Source organism: Labrus bergylta, chromosome 7 (genome assembly GCF_963930695.1).
Source record: "Labrus bergylta chromosome 7, fLabBer1.1, whole genome shotgun sequence".
In the NCBI taxonomy this organism is placed as follows: Eukaryota; Metazoa; Chordata; class Actinopteri; order Labriformes; family Labridae; genus Labrus; species Labrus bergylta.
Window position 1 is genome coordinate 3,882,888 of NC_089201.1, and position 25,991 is coordinate 3,908,878.

Sequence of the window (25,991 nt, forward strand, 5' to 3'; positions counted from 1 at the left end):
GAGCTTCTGCAACACACCGTGTTGTTGCACCTCAAATCTGTGGCCTGTTCCTCTGAGAAAACAAAAGACTGTGAAGGCTTGAAGCTGTCTCTTTTTATAAGCCCTTTGTTACCAGTGTGGAGACAAGCAGCTGGCCTTGTGATTTCACATTAACATTCTTCAGAGCTAACTTCACAATTGAGAGACAATATGTTTTTTTTTGTTGCTATTTCAAGTGGTTTTTCTCACTTCTTTCTAGTGCTTCTTCACTCCTTATTGGGCGCACTGAGGATGTCAAGAGACACCACTCTCTCCCCCACATGAATACAATTACCCAGGAAACCCTTCATGGGTCAGCTGTCTTATGAAGTAGGCTTACCTGACAGAAAGTTATACAACGACTTCACATATGCACAGCGACTGCATACAGGGATATAGAAGAACATAATAATTGCAAATGTGAACTAACTTAAACCTGTTACCTTAAACTTTCTTTAAATTCTTCACTTTTAAATGCGACAAGCGGCAACCTAAGTTGTTGAAAAAGGTAGCCAATGCAAAAGTGCAAAAGAATGTAGTACCTCGAGTGTCCACTTGAGGCCCTGCGGCTCCAAAAGCCAAGGAATAGCTAGACACACGGGGTATTAAGATGGGAATTTTTATAGCAGAAATAAACAGGTTTACAGTCTGGTTCAAAATACACATTTGGTTTTAAAAGCTCATGTCTTTATTGGAACAAACTGTAAGGGGGTGATATTTTTTCATGACTTATTTTCTTTTTTATATTTTTTGGGGGGCTTTTTGGCCTTTATTAGATAGGATAGAAATGTGGGCAGAGACAGAGAGAGCTGGAGAGTTATCAATAAATGTGCATAATTCAGGGCATGACTGAGTTGTCTGGCTGGCTGGCGTTGTAGCTGTTTGCCAGGAGGCTTGGTTTGGTCACACTTTACAAATCCAAATTGCACGTAGATGTGCACTACTTGTCTTAAATTGAGAAGTTATATTAAAATAACAACTCATCACAAGGTTAATTTCCTTAATAATGTATCATTGTTTTCATTCAATGCATGGTTTTGACAGAACGAGGGAGAAAAGCTGTTCACAAGTGGCACCTCCTGCCTGGTCTACGCTGCGAGGTATTCCCAGAATGCTTTGCAGAAAGCTTGCAGCGCAAACAAGCTTGGTAGCTTCGCTTTTTCAACAGATTTTCTCCCTCATTGTGTCAAAATCATCCACGCAAAGAAAACAGCAGTGTACTGTTTAAATAAATCTTATGGAGTGCAATTTTCAATGAAAAGACTCACATCTCTAGGCACCTTGGATTTGTCCAGTGTGTCCGCACCACAAGGCTTGCCTTATCTCCACCTTTTTGTCCGTAAGAATGACAAAAAGTTAAGTAGAATAAGCAGCCTAATGTTAGGCTTCAAAATGCCTCTTTAGAAACCAATGGGTGATGTCACTGAGTCTACGTCCATGTTTTATACATGTTATGGGTTTTTATTTTGAGAAAACTGAAAAGCTGACCAGCAGAGTTAAAAGTTAAAAGTTTCAAGGACAAACTCTCTCCCAGCCCGCCCTGCTGTAACCTGATCCCTTTGTGTATCTATGTGTCCCTCTGTCAAATTACACAATTGAGATCCTAAACACCCCTATTTTTCTGCATCCTTTCTACTCCTACATACAGGGCACAAATCCTTTCCCACCCCCTCCCCGTTTTGTGATTGAGATTTCTGGCCAACTTCGCCACAGAATCACCCGAGGTAAGCCCAGTGTGTATCTCAGAGCTACTGAAGCAATCATGCAAAGCTCAGGCTAATCCGTGACACCCGTTAGTCATCCCCCGAGACAAACCAGCGCTGACAGGGCCCTGCTGCCCTGCGCCTGCTGCTACACCCATCACCACTAATGTCTTTATCAGCGGGACAGATGGATTGCAGGTGAGCACATTCTCCTGGTCATCGTGGTGGAGAGATGGGATGAAAAAAAAAGCGAGGGAGAGAGCAGACAGAGAAAAACAGACAAGCTCGGGAAAAGAGCACAAAATTGATTGAGAAGAAAATGCATGGACTAGCTGTTGAAGGGTGGTGGTGGTGGTGGTGTGTGTGTGTGTGGGGGGGGGGGGCTAGAGAGATAAAGGTCCATCATGGTCTTGTTATGAGGAGCAGGAGAGGAATAGGCCGAGTCAGACATAGCATGGAATTAGCAAAACAAGAGAGGACTGGAGGTGAGATGAGGTGGGCAAGCACACAGGTAAAAAAATCCCTATTCATTAATTTATCGTGAGGTCAAATTAAACACAGCACAAAATCCCAGAGAAAATGTGCAGTATGTACAATGAAGAGCAAATGCATGACAGTAATATAATGCACTGAACTCACAATGATACACATACAACACCGACAGCTGCTTTTTGCAGAAGTTTTCAGATGACACAGCTGTTGTCGGCCTCATCAAAGGGGGCAATGAGGAGGAGTATAAAGACACAATAAACAACTTTGTGGAGTGGAGTGCACACAGTAACCTCCATCTCAACACCACAAAAACGAAGGAGATAGTTGTGGATTTCAGGAGGGGGAGGAGGAGGACTCAACCAACACCAATCACCATCAGGGGCACTGAGGTGGAGGTGGTTGCCAATATCAGGTACCTTGGTGTGCAGCTCGACAGTGAGCTGGACTGGAAGAGACATATGGAGGCAGTTTACAGGAAGGGACAAAGTCTACTGTATTTCTTAAGGAGGCTAAGGTCATTCAACATCTGCCAACCCCTGCTGTGCAGGGTCTACCATTCAGTGGTGGCCAGTGCTCTGTTTTTTGCTGTGGCCTGTTGGGGAGAAGGCACCCGCACAGCGGACAAAAACAGACTGGACAAGCTGATCAGGAAGGCCGGCTCAGTGGTCGGGGCTGAGCAACTAACAGTTCAGCAGGTGGCAGAGGCCAGAGGCCAGAACTCTTAACAAACTGGGTTCAATAATGACCAACCCCACTCACCCACTCCACGCCCTGAAGGTGATCATGAGCAGCACCTTCAGTCAGAGACTGATTGCACCAATGTGCAAAACTGAGAGATACAGGAAGTCTTGTATACCAGCTGCTATAAGGTTTTATAATGCACAAAAATAACTTTGCACTTTTCTTTTGTATTTATTAATGTATTTTAGCTTATGGAAGCTATCTGATGAAATATGTGGTGTTATGTCTGTCTTGAAGCTGTTGTGGCACTGTAATTTCCTGTAAAGGATCTATTTATCTAACTAGACTGAATATTAAGATGGACGGAGCAACAACCAGCTTGGAGTGAATATTTAGAGCTCCCCCTCCTGACTGGCTGCAGTATATGTCATAAACCCCGCCTCCTTAATGATAACAGACGAGACATGGTTCAAACTACAACATTAAAATAAACGTGTGTGTAGTTTTGTACAAAGTTGTGTCTTTACTTTTTGTTAACTGTTTTATGTTACACACACACCATGAGAAACGAAGCTTAGGAATAGCAACCAGAATGTCTCTGTTAAACACTGAATCTCCCACAAAACTTACAAAAAGGTATACACAAAAGACAATATTGATCTTTTACGGGATACTAGCTCTAATAATCCAATATGTCCGGTTATAAAGTAGTTACTTATAATGAAAAGGGACTGCACAGTCCCCAGAAAAGACGGAAAATATTGGACCAACTGAAATAAATTAATTGTAAAATTGCCTACCTACAAGAGACACATCTATCTGACAATGAGCATGAAAAACTAACTAAAACTTGGGCCTCCCAAATTTTTTATTCCTCTCATATATCTGGACGAAGAAGGGGGGTAGCAATCTTTATACACAAATCAGTCCAATTCAATTGTGACTCTTCATTTAAGGACCAAGATGGTAGATATGTTTTGATAAATGGAACTGTAAATGGAGTTTGGGTGTCAATGTTAAATGTGTATGCCCCGAATGAAAATAGCCCACAGTTTATTAAAACTATATTTGATCTAGTGGCAGAGAAATCACAAGGGATCTTACTGATGGGAGGAGATTTCAGTAGCATATATGACCCATTTCTAGATAAAAGTTCTACTTCAAATCAAAGTCAGACGACAATGAGTAGGGCTCTTAAAAATAGTTGTGAGGAGCTTGGCTTTATGTATATTTGGAGAACTCTACATCCAAGGAATAGGGATTATACATTTTATTCCCACCCTCACTCTACATACTCTAGGATTGATTATTTTTTTATTGCCAGGAGTGAAATTTATAGAGCATTAGAATGCAAAATTCATAATATAACCCTGTCGGACCATGCACCAGTGTCTATGGTTTGGGATGTGGGGCGAGCAGTCGTCTCTAGTACATGGAGGCTGAACACCTCCCTATTGGGAATATCGTTGTTTCAGGCTGCTTTAAGAGATGAATTTGGTTTTTCTATCTATAACATAACAACAAAGAGGATATATCCCCAATTCTACTTTGGGAAGGAGCAAAAGTGGTGTTGAGGGGCAAAATAATTCAACTTGCTTCAATTCTAAAAAAGGCATGGGATGCAAAACAAATAGAACTGGAAAAAAAAGTAAATAAGCTAGAAAAACAACATAAAGAAAACATGTCCAGGGAAAATTTACACAAGCTCAAAGAGGCTAAATTGGACCTTGAAAATCTTCTGACAGAAAAAATTGAAAGTTTAAGATTTTCTAAACAAAAATATTATGAAAACGGAAACAGAGCTAGCCGCCTTCTGACATTTCAGGTTAGAAAACAATGTAACCTCACAACAGTCCAAAAAATTCAAAGTAATAGCCCTGATAGACACTTTCTGTACAAACCAAATGAAATTTCAGAGGCTTTTGCTAAATTTGATAGAGATTTGTATTCTGACCAATATAATGAAAGTAATTTAGAAAATATTAATTCCTATCTAAAAGACATAAAACTTCCCAAAATAGATTCTGTCTCATCTGAGTTTATAGACAGGCCCATAACAGAAGATGAAATCAAAGACGCAATTAGAAATCTAAAAAATAAAAGTCTGGGTACAGATGGAATCACAAATGAATTTTACAAAGTTTTAATTGACATCATTAGTCCAATGCTTGAGAGAGCGTACGCTGTTGCATTTGAGAAAGGTGAGTTGCCATTGGCCTGGAGGGAGGCGATAGTCTCAGTAATACCTAAACAACAGAAAGATCCTACAGATTGTGTATCCTACAGGCCAATTGCATTATTAAATACAGATTGTAAATTGTTAACATCAATACTAGCGAAGAGAGTGAAATCTGTAATAAATTCTGTAATACACCCAGATCAGACAGGCTTTATATTGGGCCGCCATTTACCTGATAACATTCCAAGACAGCTTAATGTTATAGAGCACATTGTAAACTATCCAGAACCATGCATGATACTGGCAGTGGATGCAGAAAAGGCATTTGACCGTGTTTCCTGGCCCTTTTTATTTAAAACCATAGATACATTCGGATTTGGTCCCAATTTCACCAGGTGGATAAAGCTGCTTTACAAGGCCCCCCAAAGTATCGTCAGAGTCAATGGGCATATGTCTCAGCCTTTTAGGGAGAGGAACACGTCAAGGGTGCCCATTATCACAGCTCCTATTTGTTCTATCCATTGAACCACTGGCAAAGGTGATAAGAGATAGTAGATCAGTTAAAGGGAAAGAGATTTGCATTGAAATTCATAAAATCTCATTATATGCCGACGACGTTCTAATGTACATATCAAACCCTATAAACTCCATCCCGAGATTGATGAATTGTTTAGCTAAATTCGGTAGTCTTTCAGGATATAAAGTTAATGTTAACAAAACAGAAGCTATAGCGCTGAATTCGCTTATCACAGACCAAATGAAAACATCATTCTCCTTTAAATGGCCAAAATAAGGTATAACACATCTAGGCACCAATATATCACAGAATTTAGATAAACTATATGATTTAAATTATAAAAAACTAATTGAAAAAATTTCAGCAGACCTTAAAAGATGGATAGTGCTTCCCCTTACTCTCTCAGGTAGAATAGAGACTATTAAGATGAATGTTTTACCTCGGCTGTTATTTCTATTTTCAACCCTGCCTCTTACCACCAAAAAATATGTTTACAATTGTACATCGCCTCATTTCAAGGTTTGTTTGGCAAGGAAGGTGCCCACGCGTCAGATATAAAGTTTTACAGCTGTCCAAACAACAAGGAGGGTGGGAACTTCCTCATCTCAGGCACTATTGGTTGGCCTGCCAATTAAGAGCTCTGACCGTGTACACGGTTAACCGTTTTTTTAAATTTTTATTATTAATAAAAAAATAAAATTAAAAAAAAGTGGACCTCAATCGCGCTATACAACCAATGGAGGGAGCGGCCGCTTTTCAGAAAGATTCCTCTCCTGACCCTCGGGACTGCGCAATCCCCCCTACCTGGATGAAGCGGAATAGGGCGGAAGGGCAGGGCGCTGGCCATCCGTACCGTGCTGTACCCAAGCACGATTGCCCACCCGCTGCGTCATTCCCAAGCTGGCCGGCATGGTCATACTGGCCAGGACTAATCGTGCTTAAGCACGAATACCTCTTGTACATAACGTCGTAATACAACACATGCACGCTTTATGTTATTATGAAGAGTGCTCAGTTTACAAACAGGCGGACGAGAGAGAGAGAGAGAGAGAGAGAGAGAGAGAGAAAGAGAGAAAAAGAGACACGCAGTCGAGTCCGCGTCTGCACATCAGAGAAAAACACAGAGCATTACAGCTACTTTACTGACTTTGCAGCTTATTTTAAGCCATTTTAATCAGACACAGCCATAAATAAATTAAAAAATAAAATAGACGCATGGTTAGGGAAAGGGAAAGGAGTGTGACTTAATACCTCACTCCGATGAGGGGGGTGAGAGAGGCTCACAGACTTACGTTCAACCGGTTACCGCTGCTGCTCATATATTTTGGGACTGTCCTCTCCTAGAAAACTTTTGGAGACAGATTTTTGATTCTTTAGACGGAATATTTAACCCCCACCTACCAAGGGTCCCTCTACTGGCCATCCTCTGGGCTGTCCCAGAAACCATGAAAAGCAGAAATAAGATTTATTTATTACATACACTTCTTGTAGCAGCCAAAAGGCAATAACATTGTACTGGCTTAAGAGAGACCCCCCAACCCACGAGTCTTGGAAATTACTTGTCAAAGGAATTTACATAATGGAAAAGATAATTTTTAAAATAAGACTGCAAAATGCAAAAACTTTTGAAGATATATCAACAACGTCTTCACTCCAGATACGACCAGGAAGTACCTTCTTTTAGTTCAAGCAACATTTAACAATAAAAGCGTCCAGAACAGAGACAACATATTGGCTCTTTATTCAATAATCTCTCTAAAGTAAAGGAGGCTCAGGTTGTCCCTGATCCATGTTACAATGTTCTTCACCAGAGGTTAAAGGTTTAGGTAATCATTTATAAAATTAACGTCCACGTTGAAAAATAATCAAAATAATTAGTGGCCATTATAAATAATTAACTGATTAACAGTCGTGTGTTGAGCTCTGAACATTTTTTTAAATTTTGTTATTTCATATAAAAAAGACGGGATGTGACATCATGGTCGACAGCTCTGTTGACATGTGGCTCCTTACACTATTCTTGACGGGTTAGCAGTGTAGATGAAAAGAAAGGGGGGAACCCGATGAAAAAACTAAGAATACAACCGTAAATATTTCCATAACTTTGAGTGTCTGCTCCAAACCCGAGACAATAATCTGTTCTGCTGTGGACTTCACTGTTCTGAGGGACGTTTTATCGATAGGTATAATGTGTGCTGCGATGAGCAGAAGGGGCATGTCTCAGTTCTACAGTTCGACCAGCCAGCTCCCTTCTGAGTATGTCTCAAAATGATGTCACCAGCACAATATGTCCGCGCTCATCACGTTGGCATTCTGGTTTCAGTTCAGTACAACAGAAGAAGACCATGACGTGCTAACGTCTATTTTAATACACACATCACCACACTGTCATTTATATGATTTTGTCATATTTTTTTTTCCTTCTATTTACCAATTTCAATATATAAATGAAGTCTCCAGCGTCTCAATATGGCTTCTTTTTACGAGCTGCAGCATGTTGGTTGTAATGTTGTGCTACCTCTGTGGTTTATTAGTTCATGTGCACTGTGTTTGTCTTCTCCTTCACCAAAGCAAAATTGCTATTGCTTCTGCCATGTGTCTACGCCTCTCTTCTTCAGGTAATCACATCAAACAAGAGAAGCCAAAAACGGAAAGCGCCCTCTGCTGAACAAATGAAAAGTTAAGCAAAAAAAAAAAAGTGTCTCATTGTTATAATTTAACCTACTTTGTTTAGATTTTCAGTTGTGTTGTGAGGTAACATTACATCCCTTATAACCCCCGCTGCAATAAGCAGATTACAATTCATGAGAAATATCTTCATTAGCTACAGAAGCATACGTATCTCACCTTTGACGGATCAGCCAGGGGATTCCATATCATTTTTCCTTGCTTCCCCTCCTCATGAAAACAGGATTAGAACCTCACTATAAAAATTAATCAGGTCAGAGCGTGGCCTCCCTACAGAAGCAAAATCTCATAAATTTCCCAGCACTGCAGGAGAGGATAGCTCAGCTTATGATTTTTAAAATGGAAGATAAATTACAGAGACTCATCCATCCATACAAAGACCTTACTAAGGGGAAAGTAATGGTAGTGTGACATGCTATTCAGCTTATTTCACCCTTTTTTTATGAAAGGTTTCACTTTTCAGAGCAGCAGGAGAGATTATTCTTATTACCAGTTTAACCAAAAAGAAGAATTTAAACTGTTTTTCTGCCATGACTGCGCCGCCTGCATTGTCTTTCTTTATGTTTGTTTAAATTAAAGTCGTTTGTTTGAATGGTAAAATATGTTTTTGTCATAAATAGTTTGTATATCAAATGAAACAACAGCCACCTGAATGACTTTTTTCTTAGGTTTTACTATTTTCTCATCAGCATTCTTTTTTCTTTTTGTGTGCTACTTATTGTAAACACTCAGGATAACAACTTGAAATGCAGGAATGGAGTGGGAACTTATAAAAACATTAAAAAAGCTCAAATATTATCTTTACTTTTTTTACTCTTTGGCCGATCCATTCCATCTCTCTTTCCTCTCCACCATAGTTTCCTAGTTTGTCATGATGTAAAAAGAACGAGGCCAAAGTGGCAGACGAAGCCACAGAGTCTGAGTCTGTAATGAAACAATTTGCTTTTATAACATTGCTGTGTGTAGTTAGACAGATTTACAGGATCAACAAAAGAGCGAGGATAAATACATAACGGAACAGTTTCATTACATGAACAGAGATCACACCGGGCGTCTATTTCCAGCTGCTTTCAAACATCAGCTCACCCTGACTTCACACTGAGGAAGTACTAGGGAGGAGTGGAAGGAAATACTCCAGGTAAAGTGAGGAGTTAAAACTAGGACTGGGCAACGATTCAAAGTTTTAATCGCATTAATCGCATGAGTTCCTGTGATTAATCACGATTAATCGCATTGTTATACACAAAATCCAATAATTAATTCAAAAGTAATGTATAGCGCACTTTTACTGTAGATGTACTTCTCAACTTAAACAATGTAATCAAAGCAAATAAATACAAAACTAAAGCTTATTGCCACTGCAAGGGCATAATGTCATCCTGTGTGTTATATTAAAAAAAACTGACCAGAAAGGTTTTAGGCTACGAGGTATGATGAAAATGTCGGGACGCCATTTTAAAGTGGGGGAGAGTGTGACAGGTCAATTGAGAACATTGATGTTTATTGTTTGGTTATCGAGGACCCCACAAACAAATTTTGTTGTACTTGTCATTTTGAAATTCTTTAGTTTGTAATCTTTTTGAATTCATCTTCAAAGTTGCTAATGTTAATGTATTTTTCTGAACTGCAACATTATTCAAGCAGGTGATGTTGACATGTTATTAATTAAATGCGCTGCATAATCTACGCCACAAGGTGAAGTCTGTGAGTGAGAAACAGTGACATGCAGGAGTTCAGAGAAGAAGAGTGTTGTTTTTGTGATGCTCCGGAGTTAGCAAGAAAGCTGTAGTTATTATTGAGCAGCTGAAAAGACTCGTAGGCAGAGTGAATGAAGGTACTGGGTCTTTGTTAAACGCTTAAATAAAGTCAAGACAAGTGAAATGACCTTTCAGCGTCCGCCTGAGTTTCTGGCTGCAACATGTTTTGGAGTACTTATCAAGTACTCCGGTGATAAGAAAATTCAACTTCGCAGTGGTTACAAATAACTTTGGCTCTGTGGACTGCGCCGTCTGGAAGAACTTTAAAATGAAAATGGCCATGTAAAAGTTCCGTACACATCTGTATGCTTGATTATCCGTCAATTCTTTTCTGACTGTTTCCTCTTTCCTGTGAGCGCCGCAGCAGTCATGCGCAGCAGGAAGCAACATACTAGGCTCGCTCACGATGGAATTTTAGAAAATAAAAGCCAGTGAGCAACAGACTTTTACAATAAGAAAATAAATAATAAACACTGCGTCAACGCGAGATAAAATAATTGTCGGCGATAATTAATTAATGAGTTAATGCGTAAATAATGCGTTAACGTGCCCAGCCCTAGTTAAAACATTTGGGTTCTTGTGTTCACACATGCAGCTCAACCCAAAAAATTCAGAAGGTTTGAAGGAGTTGTGTGCATGTGTGAATGCACCAAAACACTGCTTGGTCACATGAACTTAAAACACCATTTCTTCAACAGTATTTTGTTTAGTTTGGACATTAACCCCTCTGAGTTCACATGAAGCTTAAGTCTCTGTGGTGCAACCAAACTCTGACACATCACCACTGACAAACTAATTAGTTTCAACGTCTGGTTCAATGTGGACTTTGCACTGAAACTTAAAGGCAGGGTTGGTAATTTTCTCCAGATACACTTTTTAAGATTTGGGTTGAAATTGTCTTTAGGTCCTGACAAACATTAATAACTCATATGCTCTGAAAAAGGAACAAAGAAAATCCCTCATCTGTATCAGTTTTAAGCTTTTAAAAACTTCAACCAATGTTTGCCACGAGGTACCAATCTGATGAACCAATCACACGCCTCCTGCTTCTGGAGCAATGGCGCTTGTGCATGTAAGTGATAGGCGTGGCTTTTGAGGGATCGTGCTAGTTTTTGAAAATGACCAACCCTGCCTTTAAGACAGAACTTGTAGCTGCTGCATCGTGCCACTCGCTCATTAGTGTAAGTCAACCAATCACAGTGCCAGGGAAAATCTCACCCAGAGGCCTAACAGGGGGAAATTGTTACATTTCAGCAGCCAGGTTACAAATACCACTTTCTTTCAGAGCTGTTTGGAAGGATTTGCTTTGACTCTATCAAAAAAGAAACTTCCAGATCTTTGCAGCAATTTGAAAATAACTGCAAAGAAACAAAGGAGTGTGAATGTTTCTCCGCTTGGACTTTCTCTCTATGTTAACATTTCCTTCACAAACAAAATAAAGTCAGCATGCATGCTGTAGACCTTATTCAGAAGTGGATAATTATTCCCTCACAACACCGATGCTGACTTGTTTTTAGAGTTACAGGAAGTGTAACTTGAACAACTCCGCTGCAGACGGCTGAATAATGGAGAGAAGAAGAGATTCCCTGCTGGTTGATCCGACGATATGCGTGAGCAGAGAGGTGGTCGGAAGCAAAAAGACTTCACAGGCTATGAATAGATGTCTCCATGCAAAGAGCCGTGTAGGTAAGTCTGAGAAAAAAGCGAGGCACCCTATGGTGGTATTGTGTTTGCTGAACTCATGTCAACTCATGAAACCCAACTACACTGTTTTTTAAGAATTAATATCCAAAAAGGAATACATCTTGTGCACATTCATTTGCGCTCTTCTTTTCCTTCCATCTCAGACTTTATTCACGTCTTTTATGCTTCTCTCTATCTTCCTCAGCTTGAACATGGAAAACATGCCTTTAAAGCTCAGATGGGATCTGTAGGAGGTGCCGTCTTCAGAAAAGACAAGTCATCTTCTGAGGGGAAGTTTTCAAAAGTTGCATGAAAGACTTGAATATTTTTGATGAATAATTTAGTCTGAGAAAGCCTGAGAGCTGACGACGACACAAACCCCGGGCACTTGCAAGTACTCACAATATGATGGTGGTCATCGGAGAGGTCATGGATGATTCATGGGCAGATTGGAAGCGGTCAGGGAGAGTGGAGGATGGAGGATTTATACGGGCAGCTTAGTGCCTTCAAACACTTGTTTTTTAAAAGCTCCATTTCTCCATGCCGTTAAACGGATCTCTTCCCAGTGAGAAATGAGAGCATTAACTGGGACATGGTCATGGTGCACTCTGCACGGCCCTGCCGAGCCCTCTGAGCTGTAACGTTTTACATCTCAGCCGCACTCCTTACAAGCTCCCCTGACAACCCTGATGCATCATGGGAGGGCTGCAGGGGGGGGGGGCTGTTGGGGAAAGCGTGATGTTTCTCAAAACCTGACAACAGCTGCAGGCCCTTCCATTAAGAACAACACAACTCAGTGTTACAACCGCACCTTGAAGCGGAGGCAAGCTCTTTTTAAACAGGACCTCATATTTTGTTCTCTGTCTTCTCACCTACAGAGGTAAGAAAACATGAAGAAGAAAACGATCATGGTAGCAGTGTCTGACAAATTCATCATGGGTGGTACAATGTGCATGTTATTTTTGGGATAGTTTCTATATATAATTAATGTGTGCTGTTTTTCCCCAGCGTGACTGACAGGCCGAGGTTTAGTCTCTGAGCTTTTCACCAACGCCTCGAGGCACTGCTGACTAAACAAACCATCACTGAACCCCAACACGTCTCCTCCCACTCCTGCTCACAAGCTTCCCTTATCTTGCTGCTGCACCCATGTCACACAGTAACACTGATGTGTTACCACACGTCACATGTGTTCTCTGCACAAACACACACACACAGCCTGTGATGTGTGCTGGCCATTTCCTGAGCTTTACCTTCGGCAGACAAGGACAGAATCATTTTTATATCAGGAAGCTAAAGGTCACACTGAGTTGCAGAGTCGTTGAGTGGGAGAAAAACAGAAATGCACATGAAATGTGGAGGTGGGGTGAGCTGCAGAGGCGACTAAGCTTTGTGCAGGTGACTCCTTTCTGTGAAGGTTAAGTTGAGAGAGAGAACAGTGATGTTTGCTGAGGATTAGAAAGGCCATCCCATCAGTCTAACAGTACAGTAAAGAATCAGTCATTGCTGGAATAAAAACACTGATGCCTTTTTTTTTATCAAATGATTGAAATTTCTTCTTCGGTGATAGAACACCTTTAACAGTTTAAGAGGTATGTCACCATAGAAACAGAGGCATCTCTATCCAATTTAACCTGTATTCTTTGGGGCGGCAGTATAGTCAGCAGGGACTTGGGTTGGGAACTGGAGGGTCACCGGTTCAAGTCCCTGACCAAGTCTGGACATTGGTCTGGTAGCTGGAGAGTTGCCAGTCCACTTCCTGAGCACTGCCGAGGTTCCCTTTAGCAAGGCACTGAACCCCCCCGCTGTGGACAGCCCCCCCTCACTCTGACATTAATGCACGTCCACAGGATCCTGTTTGTGTGTGTGTGTGTTTTTCTGCATATGTGTGTGTAGCATGTTAAACAACAGAGTGTAAATCTGAATGTCCTCTGCGCAGTTCCACGCAGAGTAAAGATGAAGAAAGCTTCTCTGAACATTCAGAAACAAAACAAAAGCTAATTGCACGGAGAAGGACGTTCGTGCGTCGATATCGTTAGCGCTATATGATTTGTGAATCAGATCACAAGACGGAGCAGATAGCAGGAGAAAATGCTGCACAGTTTTTGGAGCCGCTTCAATCCTTTCTTAGTGAGTCTGATATCTAAAATAAAATACATTTTCCTTTGAAAATGATGATGATGATGATGATGATGAGTTGAAATAATCAAAGAACAAAGTCATGTTTCATCTTCCTCTTTCTAACAGAAAAATTGTTTTTAAACCAAAACTCAGTCATTCAAGTCTTTTGTGTCCAATGTTCGGATCAGTGTTTTACATTAAAAACATTTCAATGGCATTTTTTCTTTTTATTATTCAATTTAATAATTAACACTGAAACTAAAAGAAGGACAAAGCATTTAAATCAGAGTGTGAACAAAAATATATATAAAATAAAATATATATATATCTGAGCTTCTCAGTATTTCAGAGGGGTGCTGTAGTGGTGGTGTGACCTCCTTAATGTGTTTGTTATCAGAGTACTGAATCACATCACACCACCCCCCCCCCCCCCCCCCCCCCCCGCCCCCACACCTTTACAACATGAAGGGTCATATCCACCTGCATGTTGCTCATATTATACACAAAGACTGTCCTTTCTCTTCTTTTTCACACAAACTGTATTCATAATATGTGATTGCTGTTTCCTGTGTTTGACATTTAAGGAAATCCAGCATCTTAAAGATCAGTTAGAGTGTAGATAGATATTCACAGCAGCTTCATATTGATGAAAGAAAGCTGAATAAGTGAATGAGAACAGTTTGGCTACCTCTGAATAAAAGGTTTTTTTTTTTTTTTTTATGAAAAGATGTAAATTAAAGCTACTAATCTTTCTGTTGTTTTGTGGTTAGGATGGAGTAAAGGGCATTGCACTAAGGAAAAACTCTCCTTTGTTCACAGGTGAAATGCTCCTCACTCTTGTCTTGTTTTCATGTGGGCGGACCGTTTTTTTTTTTTTCAAGGAGCGAAAGAACCACAAATTTATCATCAACTGTGCAATGCAGGTTAACGCTCACATGCCTCACACTTAGAACATGATATGCCAGTTTAACCTGACACATTAGAGATAATACTTTATCTGCATTTTATAGATCAAAACACTTCCACTGTTGTTGTTTACTGCGGGGTCATAGTGCAGCATTAGGCCGGATGGCAGCAGCCACTGACCGAAGCTACAGCTCCAACTAGTGGTGGATGGCTGCAGTACACATTTAACGGGCTTTGTTTCTCTTGGCAAAGTTCAGTGTGAAACCGGACCAAATGAAAAATGCAACAATGTTCAATGGAGACGCTTTTATTCAAAGCGACGTACATCAGAGAGTAAGAACAACACAAGCAAGGATCTAGAAAAAAGGGAACAATGTCAGTAAGAGCAAACAATCAGCTTTGAGTCCGATTGGACACACAGGTGCTGACAGGAAGTGACCAGAGGCAAAGCACAACATTGAGGGCAGTTCTTGAGAGCTCTAATCAGTATAGAAACAATCTTATAAGTCCTACTTATATCAGTACAGACTTTTTCACTCGAGACTGCCGCACAGTTTTTTTTTTTTTAATTCAAGCTTTTTATTGGGTGATCTTAAGTGAAAGTGCTTTAATCTTGTTCCTGACCTTTTGTCTGTCAGGGCACTGTTTGTGATTAAATGTAAGGGCCCTGGAACGAGAACATTTTACAATCTGAGATGAGCAAAGACATCATCTAGTTATCTGAACAGGAGTTACAGTCTTTAATGACATGTTCTCTATCAAGTCATTTTAAAAAGAAATTAAAGTAGGAACCCAAAAGAGCAAGAGCATGCTTCAATCACCCGTCTAAGTAGAGAGGGAGTTCTTCATCTTCCTCAAACCATCTGTAACAGTGCACAACGTGAAGCGTCCTGTGTGTCAGCTTGAAGTGACTGTGACTTCCCTGGAGGTTTTCACAAACACAGTTTTCTCTGGTAATGTCTGTAGAAGCTTACATGTAAACAGGAAGTGGATTGAACAAATAAAACTCCCCTTTAAAAAGCAGAAGAGGAATGTTTCTCACCAGTGGATGTGTGAACTCAGGAGCATGGTCATTCTTGTCTGTGATAGTGATGGTCGCTGTGGCGGTTCCTGTCAGGCCCACTTCTCTTCCCGACATGTCCTTGGCCACAATCTCCAACTCATACGTCGTGGTTGGTAGTGTCTGGAAGATCAATGAACAGGGACACAGAGTCAAATGAAAGATATCAATAGACATTAAAGAAGGATAGACTTATGGATCTTGCATGCAAAATTAAAAACAAAAGGAAATTGAAAAAAACAAGTTGTGCAGTTATTTCTGCAGAGGAACACATCAAGGAGTCATGAAGAAGGTACTACCAAGGTTAAAAAGGTTAGACACATGAAAAGTGTTTATGCACAAAGAAACTGAAGCTATGAACACTTTAAGTCAACAGTCACACATTGGTAGCTTTACTTTAGGAATGACACACGCACAAACATTTCTGCTGTCTGTCCCACAGACACATTTTAAGACCGGTGGTGATCGTGCATTTGAGGCCATAGCACAAATCTTTTGGAGTTTTGGAGTTCTCTGCCCATCTTGTTGTTACGACTCTATCGAGTCTTTTAAAAAGCAGCTAAAAACGTCAATATTTAAACCGGCCTATGGGTAATCATGTCCACCCAGTCTACTTACTGATATGTTTTACTGTGCCAATTACTGTTCCTCGTCATAGCTGGATTTTTTTTTTATGTCGGTCCATGAACTACTCATTTGTTCTTTTTTTTCCTTCTTTTTTTTAAAGATTTTATTTTGGGCTTTTCGTGCCTTTAATTCAGAGAGAGGACAGTGGACAGAGTCGGAAACCAGGGAGAGACGACAGTCTCAACACATGGGACGCGCGCCCTACTACTGCGCCACCAGCGCGCCCCTACTCATTTGTTCTTGATTTTATTGTATGTTGTTTTTTATTGATGTAAAGCACTTTGTGACCTTTGTCTGTGAAAATTGCTTCATAAATAAACACGACTTACTTTACTCACAGTTAAATAGCACTGACAATTTGCAAACTCTGTGAATGCTTGAGAATCTATGTGACAGATGAATCCTGGAAAATCACTATAAAAAAAAAATGATGAGACGTAAAAGTGGCAAAATTAATCCACACAGCAGAAGCTAACACATTTGACCAAGCTTGATGTTACTGTAGGAAAGTTCTTCTAATAGACCAGCAGAGGCTTGAACCATCAGAGTCACTGTATACCAGCTTAAACAAATAATCATCATAGTGAAAACACCAGGGTTTACAAGATCCATGAAACACTCACAATCCGGCCCGGGGAAAGGTCAAGGATCCTCAGATTGAGATTCCTAAAGGCAGATGCCGTGGTGAAAGGGAGAAGAAAAGGTTCCCTAAAGCGATGCAGTACAGGATCAAAGTCTAAACATTCGACGTAAGGTTTATGTTCATCCATTTGAAAAACAATCCTCAGGGATCAGAGCTGGTTTTTACACATATCTCTCACAATGCTTTCGGGCAGATCAAGGTTTCCAGGTCCTGCCTGCAAAGGCAAACTATTTTCCTCAACATAATCTGTAGAATCAAAATAAAATCATTCAAGGATTTCGCAGGTCTGGCTGTGCTTTGATAATCCTCAGAGAGAGTTTTTTTTTAGTCTGTTTGTTCTATTTTTGATGGAAAAAATAAACGAGGTAAGTATTAGCTAAACCTAAACCAAACAAATGTCTTTAAAAAAAAATACACCTAAAATCCAGTTTTATGATTTTTCATTGAAACTCTGAGCAGGGAGGTGAATCCATCTCTGATTAAAAAGCAGCTTTGTTCATTTGGTGAAATACAGCTTCATACACAGGGAGAGGAGGGCATTCATAATGAGCGTAGCAGCAACGATCTTTTGTTGACATAATTCATGCCTCATAGAAATGTGAATGTGTAAATAACAAGGGGTAGGGGCTGCTTAAGTCAACATTTATCAGCTGCAGGGTTTTTTTCTCCTACTGGGGGTGTTAGCTGTCACATGCTTAATAAACTTCATCCATCTGTCTCACTGAGGATGCTGCTGACGCTCTCTCCTGCAGTGGAGATACACCTCTGCATGCATGTGTACTCCTCTCAGTGACTTCTGGTGCAAAACACACAGGAGGGAGATTCACTGAGCACGGTGGAGTACAAATACAAAGAGACTCAAACATGAATTTAACTTATTTTTGTAACATCATCACAGAAAATGAATCATCTTAGCTCATTTTTAACTTGTAAATTTGTCACGTATTCTATTTGGATTCCTATCACGCTCTTCATTAACACAAGGAGTGTCTCATTCACAAATTGTTTTGCACAGCTTTTGCACTCACTAAACCTGTTCAAATGAGGCTAAAAGACACTGTAATTAATGAATTAAAAACACATGCAAAGGGTGAAATGTCACCTTAACTGCACTGAAGAGCAAACATGGTCTCTGTGAGCTTGTGCTTTTTGTGAATACATTTGAATGAGACATTGGGGGACCATTTCTATACAAATCAGCCTCATCGCAAAAAGTGTCTAATTCAACCACACCAGCGCTAACAGCCATGCACAGTTAGAGTGAAGAAATGACCATCTGTCAAGACTACAGTGGGTGGAAACTGCGCTGTGGAATTTATGGGAAATGACACTCAAAAACTTTCCAGTCATTAAGGAACGATTTCGCCTTTGTATGACTTAATAAAGTCACAGGTACCCGCCTACATGTGGACATGATTTGTGTCCCTCTTGTCCGTGATCTCATGAATCTTATCCCTCCTGATTCTTGTTGATATTATTGTTCACAGTGACAAAGAGCTGTTTCCCAGTAACTGCTCATAATACTCACAAATCTGGCAGGTGTCAAACCGAGCATCAGTGCTAGCTGTCAGTGCACGTGTTCTACTTTTGCCCGTTCTCATCATAGCTAGTGCTCTGATCGATCTAATCAGAGGCAGGCAGGGGAAGATCAAACGATCAATGACGAGACACCTTCAGGATCCTTTTTAATTATCACATCAACTGCAACTCAGACAAGATGAAACATGAATTCACTGAAATGACACATTGAGGTCAGGGGTGGCTTAATGTATGGATGGCTCAGGGACAAAATCTTCAGAATACAGAACAAATTACCATTTTAAAACACCAGTAGTGAATACTTCTGACTATGGATAACGGCTTTAGCCAACTTAAGATGGTAAATGGACTTGAGCTTGTTAAGCACTTTTCTAGCCTTCTGACTACTCAGCACAGTCACAGACTGATGGTAGAGGTTTCTATGTAGTGAGACCATCAGAAGTAACTAATCCCATTCATATGCACTCATAGCTAATTCGAGTAACCAAGTTACATGTTTGAGAAGGAATTACTCACATACTGACTGAGAAAGATTGTAACTTTGGGTTTTCGTTTATAGGTGCCGCCTCCTGTCTTAAACTCTAACAGCAGCTCTACAGGAGACTTTGATAAGAGCAAGACAACAAGCAGGTGTTTCTATCAATACTTTGTCACACATACTGGGTGACAGGGGTGTCCCTCACAACCAGCTCCTGCTCCATCAAACGCTGTGCAGGCAGATGGTGCTCCACAGACCAGTGAGTTCATAGAAAAAAAATCCATGCACATAATCACGCATGAATACCCAAGCATGCTGACTCTAAAACACACACACACACACACACACACACACACACACACACACACACACACACACACACACACACACACACACACACACACACACACCTGCACACGGAAATACACTTTTGCCCTCCAGCTGGAGACGAGAAGGGCTTTGGGATCCCTGCTGTCTCAGTGGTGTCTAAACACATTGAGCGTGGCCTCCTCTGGCGACTGACAATGTCTTAATGAGTATTTCCTGAGTCTCAACTCAATTATAAACTCCCCGGCAGTACCTGGCCAGCAAAGGATGTTCCAATTCACTCTGGGCAAGAGTTACAGCTACTGGGAATTTGTCCTCCAGTTTACAGAAAACTTCTTCTGGCAAAGTGTTTGAGTGAGAGAGTCATCATAGTCCCTACTTTCATTTTTCAGCACCTGAATACGTCTGGAAGCACTTCATTAAACTTTTGTGAGCAGTTATGGCGTCTTCACCACGGGGATAAGTAACTTTCAGTCCATTACTCCTGGGAGCTTTTATAAACGATATCAAATGAAAACCATCATTTAAAAACATGTTAAAACAAGAAAACGAACCTTAAGCATAGCTGTCAATCGAAACTTCAGATTCCATACCGCCGTTGTAGGCCATCATATGTTTTAGTTATTTGGCTCAATGTGTCCAGGACACTGAGTCCAGGACTGAGTCCAGGACACTGAGTCCAGGACTGAGTCCAGGACACTGAGTCCAGGACACTGAGTCCAGGACACCGAGTACAGGACACTGAAGTACTCAAAGGACAGGACAAGATGGTTTCTCTTTCCTGTCACTGTGATTGTATACCACATCCTGATTGTCTTCATCCGTGTATTTGTCCCACCTGTCTTGATTACCCCCGTGTCTTTTTAGACCTAGTCCACACGTAGGCAGGTATTTTTTCAAACGTAGGTTTTACTGTGCATACACACAAACTGCGGTTTACGTCACTGAAAACGCACCTTTTAGAAAACACCTTCCAGGCTGGAGATTTTCGAACACTCTGTTTAAGGTGTTTATGTGTAGACGGAGGAAACTGAGTTTTGGGCTCGTAATGTCACACTGTGCGCCGGTTTCTCCTCAGTTTGACGTCATAGTGCGACGCTGTCATTTTTGTGAGGTTAGTGTGATGGCAGACTCAGCCAAACTAGTGCAGGTGTTAACGTTGATAACTGGACTTTTTAGATGCTATAAGTCATACATACAGAGTTTCTCTCCCACTATGTTGATGAGCAGAGGCGCCTGAATGGACAACTTTGTAAAATGAAATGGTCACTGCAGAGGAATGGCGAGTAAATGTTCACATGTCAAGTACTGCGTTGTTGACTTGGCGTGCTCGTGACCGCTGTAACAGTGCATTTTGGGTTTTCACGTGGATGTTTTTAAGAACTTAGTGTGTTGACGGGATTATTCATTTTTAAAAGGAGGAAAACCTCTGTTTTAAAAAATACCCGTGTGGACCAGACCTCAGTCTGTGTGTTACTTCCTTTCAGTGTCAGACCGTCCTCTATCCTTTTCCGTGTCTCCTTGTGGATTTTTCAGTGAGCTCTTGCATTTTCTTTGTTTCTCCTGTTTTTTATTCTTTGATAAGTGCATTTTTTTTGTTTGCCTTTTGTTAAAATAAATATGTTTTGTTAGATCTACACTTGGTTCTTTGTTTCTTAACTGTGACTCACACTGAAGATTGAACAGTGACTTGTTCTCACATTCATTTAGTACTGTGATAAGATTGCCGTACTTATTCCTTATTGTCATATCTGCTTGTCAGTCATATTTGTAACTCAGTATTTGTACTGAGGGATTGATGAAGATTACTGTTTGTCTTTCTAAAGGCAGAAAACATCAGTCCATTTAAAGTGGGTTGGTTCACTGAGGACAAATGTTATCTTGGGGAAACTCTTGGACTAACAGGAGAACTAAAATTAACCTTAATATGAAATAAAACACAAAAAAACACCTCTTTCCTCCTAATTACAGTCATCTTCTTAATAAAAACTTAAGTGGGAGACAAACAAAGACGCCACAAGTGAATTTATTGAGCCGTAACGTTTGTGAAAGCTGATGTGAAAGTGAACAAAGAGCTAATGAAGTTGAGCGTAGCGAATGATATGACGGGCCTTGTTTCCGAGACATCTGATAGGAAAATGACATTTTCACACTGTCACATTCTGCCTTGAAAGGATTTCATCAAAGCCCACTGAGTAAAGGCTGATCCCGACACAAAGCAAGGAGAAGGAAGAGGATGAGAGTACGATGGAGAGAGAGAGAGAGAGAGAGAGAGAGAATGATGAGTGAAGAGGGACGAGCGAAGAGAGACAGAGTGCAGGATGGCAGTAAAAAAAAGAGCGCAGCCTGACATGTGAGACACCACATTAACGCTGTGAATAGGTGTGATATTATAGTCAAATTGGCCCTGGGTTCTTTGTTCTCCTCTGGTCCTTCACTCTCTCTCAGCATCAAACCTCTGGCTATTCTTCAGGCCTCTTTTCAAATGCTTAAAGAAATCATGACAGACATGAAGAAGCTTGGAAAAAAAAAACATCCAAGGAGTTATTTAAATCCACTTGTGACAGTATTTCTACGAGAGCAACATTATTCCTCTGAGCTATATGCCTCCATATAGCTCTCCTAATTTTTCTTCAAGTAAAACCCTCTTCAGTTGAAATACTAACAAGTTCTTGTGGCCTTTGGCAGTGAATAGACGTAGAGAAATAAACTGCCCTTCAAATGGAACCGTACTGCTCTTTATCAGATTCTATTTTCTGCTCTTTTTTTTCTTCTCAGACCTTTCTTATAGCTTGATATGTATTTGTCAAAAATTGGGAAGTATTAAAGAGATAGAGTTGTATTTTTGGAGGTGGGGATGTATGAGGTGTGTGTCAATAGAAAGCACATTAGCCAGAGGAGATGCTGACGGCTTGGCCCTTTAATGTTGAGACAGGGCCGTTTGCTCCCATGTAGCTCATTTAAAGAAATACCGAGCTAAAACACAACGTCGAGGTCTCAGCACTTCACATTTCTGTCAGCAAACCATTTTGTTTTAGCACTACTTCGCTGCACCACATACATGCTCCTCCACCTACAGTACAGATGTTTGAGTCTATAGTTTGACACAGCCCGGCTCTTGGACAGTGACAGAGATGGAGGACACACCGGTATACTAATTACTAACGCAATTATGAATCATGAAAATAATCAAAACTTGCAAAACTCGGTAGATTTGAACAATCTTTAAAGTCAGTTTTGTAAGGTGTGGGTGTGTGGAAATCTACTGTATGGGTGTTGTGTTGTTAAAGAATTAAAGAGGCACAGATGTGTGGTCTCTCTGAAGGTCTCCTAAAGACTGACTGCTGCTCTGACTGTAAGCATGAGGCCCACCAGGCCCAGCTGTTTCATCTCCTGATTGCCTGCTCAGGACAGAAATAGAAACAGAAATACCTTTACTGCATTCCAGTTTGGGATAACTTGAAGAAGCTCCTACAACTCTACTTCAAAAAATACAGAAAAATGCCCTTAAGTTGGCAAGGTTAGTTTAGCCTTGATTTCAGAATGCCATTCAAAAGCCTATTTATACGTCTGTATATCTCTGAGATGCATCCAACCTGTCACTCTTATTTTGAAGACATTTTGTTGAAAGCTTTAAATGGCTTGTTTTTTTGAAAGCATCGATGAAGAAACAAAGTCACAACATGTAAGATCAGTAAGATCTGAGGTGCTTGTGCCTTATCAAGATGTATTCTGAAGTCGAGCAGTCTGTCGCTCACAAACTGAGTGGTTATCTTCCAAAGATGGACATTTTAGTAGAAAACACTATCTTTGTGTGACAGCATGTTAACTGCAGCTTCACAAAGAACAAAGGAAGAGGAAAAGACCTGAAGGAATTACATCAGAAAAAGAAAGTAACTGGAAGAAATGTACTTAATTTACTCCAAACTGCAAAGTCTCTCACTGATTTCAGATTAACTAGGAAATACTTTGTCAAGATTTGGAATCGAGATAGTGCCTGATTTTCAAAAGGGGAACCAAGTTTTTGTCTGAAGCAACTTTGAGAAATGTTCATTTTGTGCTGCAAAAACAGCATGACTCACCTCCTTCACTTTGGCTCTAGTGCTCACTGTGAAAGTTTGCTGAGGGAAATGTAACAAAAGACTGTCTCGATCTGTCTCTGTCTCTCTGTCTGACTTGGACTCTGTGGCAGCTGTAACAGCAGTTAAAGAAAGACTGTTAAGAGATGATCAGTCATTGAGCAGATTGTCTTTTGAAGGTCATAGACACATTGTTATTGAATGAAATCTGTTTCACTTCAAAAGTTAAAAAATGATCTCAGAGTCGTGTTGAGTAATAAACATATGTGTAGGAAGGGGAGCTGAGGAGGCAGCACCCTCTAAAATCAGGCATATAAAACCAGCAGCTTAAAAAAAAGATTTAAACAAATGTTTACGCACACTTCTTACATAATGTGTGTGTGCATCCTCTACCACCTTCATAGTTTAGTTTGAGAGCATGCAAACATTGTCAACATTGATGGGATTTTCCTTCTTTTGCAGGATGTTGATCGTGAAACAGTCTCAAACAATCAGACAAATATTAAGCTATACTCGATGGTGGTGTCAGGGGGATGAAAGGTGGGTCAAGGGGGGCAGCAGGTCCACTTGTTGGGTGTAAATATCTGCAACAACTGTCCATCCAGTCTATCCAAAAGATGTTCTTGGCTTGGTGCTGTTACCTGCACCTTTAAAGGGACTCAGGTCTACACATGTGTTTGTGCTGGAGGACATGAGCTGAAGTAGCTCAGTTACACACATCACTAACATTCTCAAAAGCTGTTTAAACAGTTATTAAATGTAAATTAATTACCTATGTACCAATACTGTGGTTAGATTTCAAATTCAATTCAATTTTTTATTTGTATAGCGTCAACTCATAAGTGTTATCTCAAGACACTTTACAAAAAGCAGGTAAAATACCTTACTCATTGTCTGTTAACATTACGAAAGAGCAGGTAAAAAGACCTTACTTATTGTTATGTTACAAAGACCCGGCCTATCCATCATGAGCACTTTAGCAAAGCAGCAAAAGTTACAGCGGTAAGAAAAAGCTGTCTTATTAAAAGGCAGAAATCTTCGGCCGGATCCCCGGCTCATGACGAAACAGCCTTCACAGGCCTAGACTGCGCCGGGCTTGGAAAGGGATAGGGGGAGAGATGGGATAAGATGTAGGAAGAGGGATAGGGAGCAAGGGGGTTGGGGGAGGCAAACCGTCCATCAACAATCCGGTGGGGGGTGGGGGGGGGGGTGTTGTTCTGGCAGGCCGTCAACCAACGATCCGGTGGGGAGGGGGTAGGGGTGGGGTGCGGGTTGTTCTGGCAGACTCTCTCAAACTCTCTCTCTCAAACATTTTAGCTTCCCTTCACCTCACAGGTCACTGGAAGCCCCCCCCCCCCCCCTCGCACTCCACCTCTATAGACATATGATTAATCACTTTGACAGTAGTTAATTACAGTAGGATGGCAGCCACGTAAGACCCTTTTCTAGGCCACTACCACCTACGCATGTGATCTACTTCTTTCATCAGCCTCATAGGGAGGGAGAGCATTCACCCAGAGGAGAGACTAAGGGACATATGGGGGTGGGAGTGGGAGGGTGACACATTTATAACCATGTCTCATTTAAGTTGGCCTCTCTTTTCTTCTGTTCAAATCCAAATGGGGATATTGAAAGATGCTGCACAGTGGAAAATAAATAAATAAATAAATAATAACTCAGCGGGCAGGTTTATGAAAAAGACACCAAAAGAAACTTGGTTGTAAATTAACTTTGGTAACTTGTGAATGGTGACATTGAAAACATTGAATGCATGATAAAAATCAAATTTTTGAGCTTACAGAAAATATAATTTATAGAAAAATGAGTCATATCAGACATCAGTTATTTTGAAGTCTTCATGTGCAGAGCATGAGGCTGTCACTGTCTCTGAGCATTCAAAATGTAGTACTTCATGCACATTTCTTTAGCAATCCAGAATTTTTATCTTGGACTTATTTTAAAGAATTATATTTTATATCATTATTAGTTCTAACCAGGTGTTTTGACTGGACGAGGCATGACACCACACACTTATAGAACCGTCCACCTTACAGGTAAGAAAGGCTAAAACTAACTAAGAAGAATTTTTAGTTTAGTCTAGTACTTCGGACATCTTCTTCAACATCTTTTGTAACTATGAAAACTAAAGGACACATCCTGCTTGAAGTCACCAGTTAACATATTAACTCTTTAACCGTTACGTCAGTAAGGACTTTACTTTTCAATCAATTAAATTGTGTCCTGTGTGCTGTGTAAGGGTCGCAAGTGCCTTAAACTTGCGGTTTATCTTAATATCTCTGTTTTTTGTCGTTTTTAGGTGATGTTAACTATAACATTTTGAAGAGATGGCATGTTTTCAAGCCTGTGCTGCAGCTCCACAGAGTGACAACAGAGGCCGCCACATCCTCAGCCTCCGCACCAATCACGTGACTGAAAACTGTAAGTAGAGGACAACATCACTAGGACTTTTCACAATGTGTATCACTCCGCCTA

The 25,991-nt window shown here is 40.6% G+C and overlaps 1 protein-coding gene across 1 annotated transcript in view; it reads right to left on the reverse strand.

The window, feature by feature from the left end:
* cdh13 (cadherin 13, H-cadherin (heart)) overlaps positions 1-25,991 on the reverse strand; it is a 374,372-nt gene that overhangs the window by 73,396 nt on the left and 274,985 nt on the right. The window contains exon 9 of the mRNA XM_020639134.3: positions 15,788-15,928. Coding sequence (XP_020494790.1) covers positions 15,788-15,928 — 141 coding nt within the window. The remainder of the gene's footprint in view (positions 1-15,787; positions 15,929-25,991) is intronic.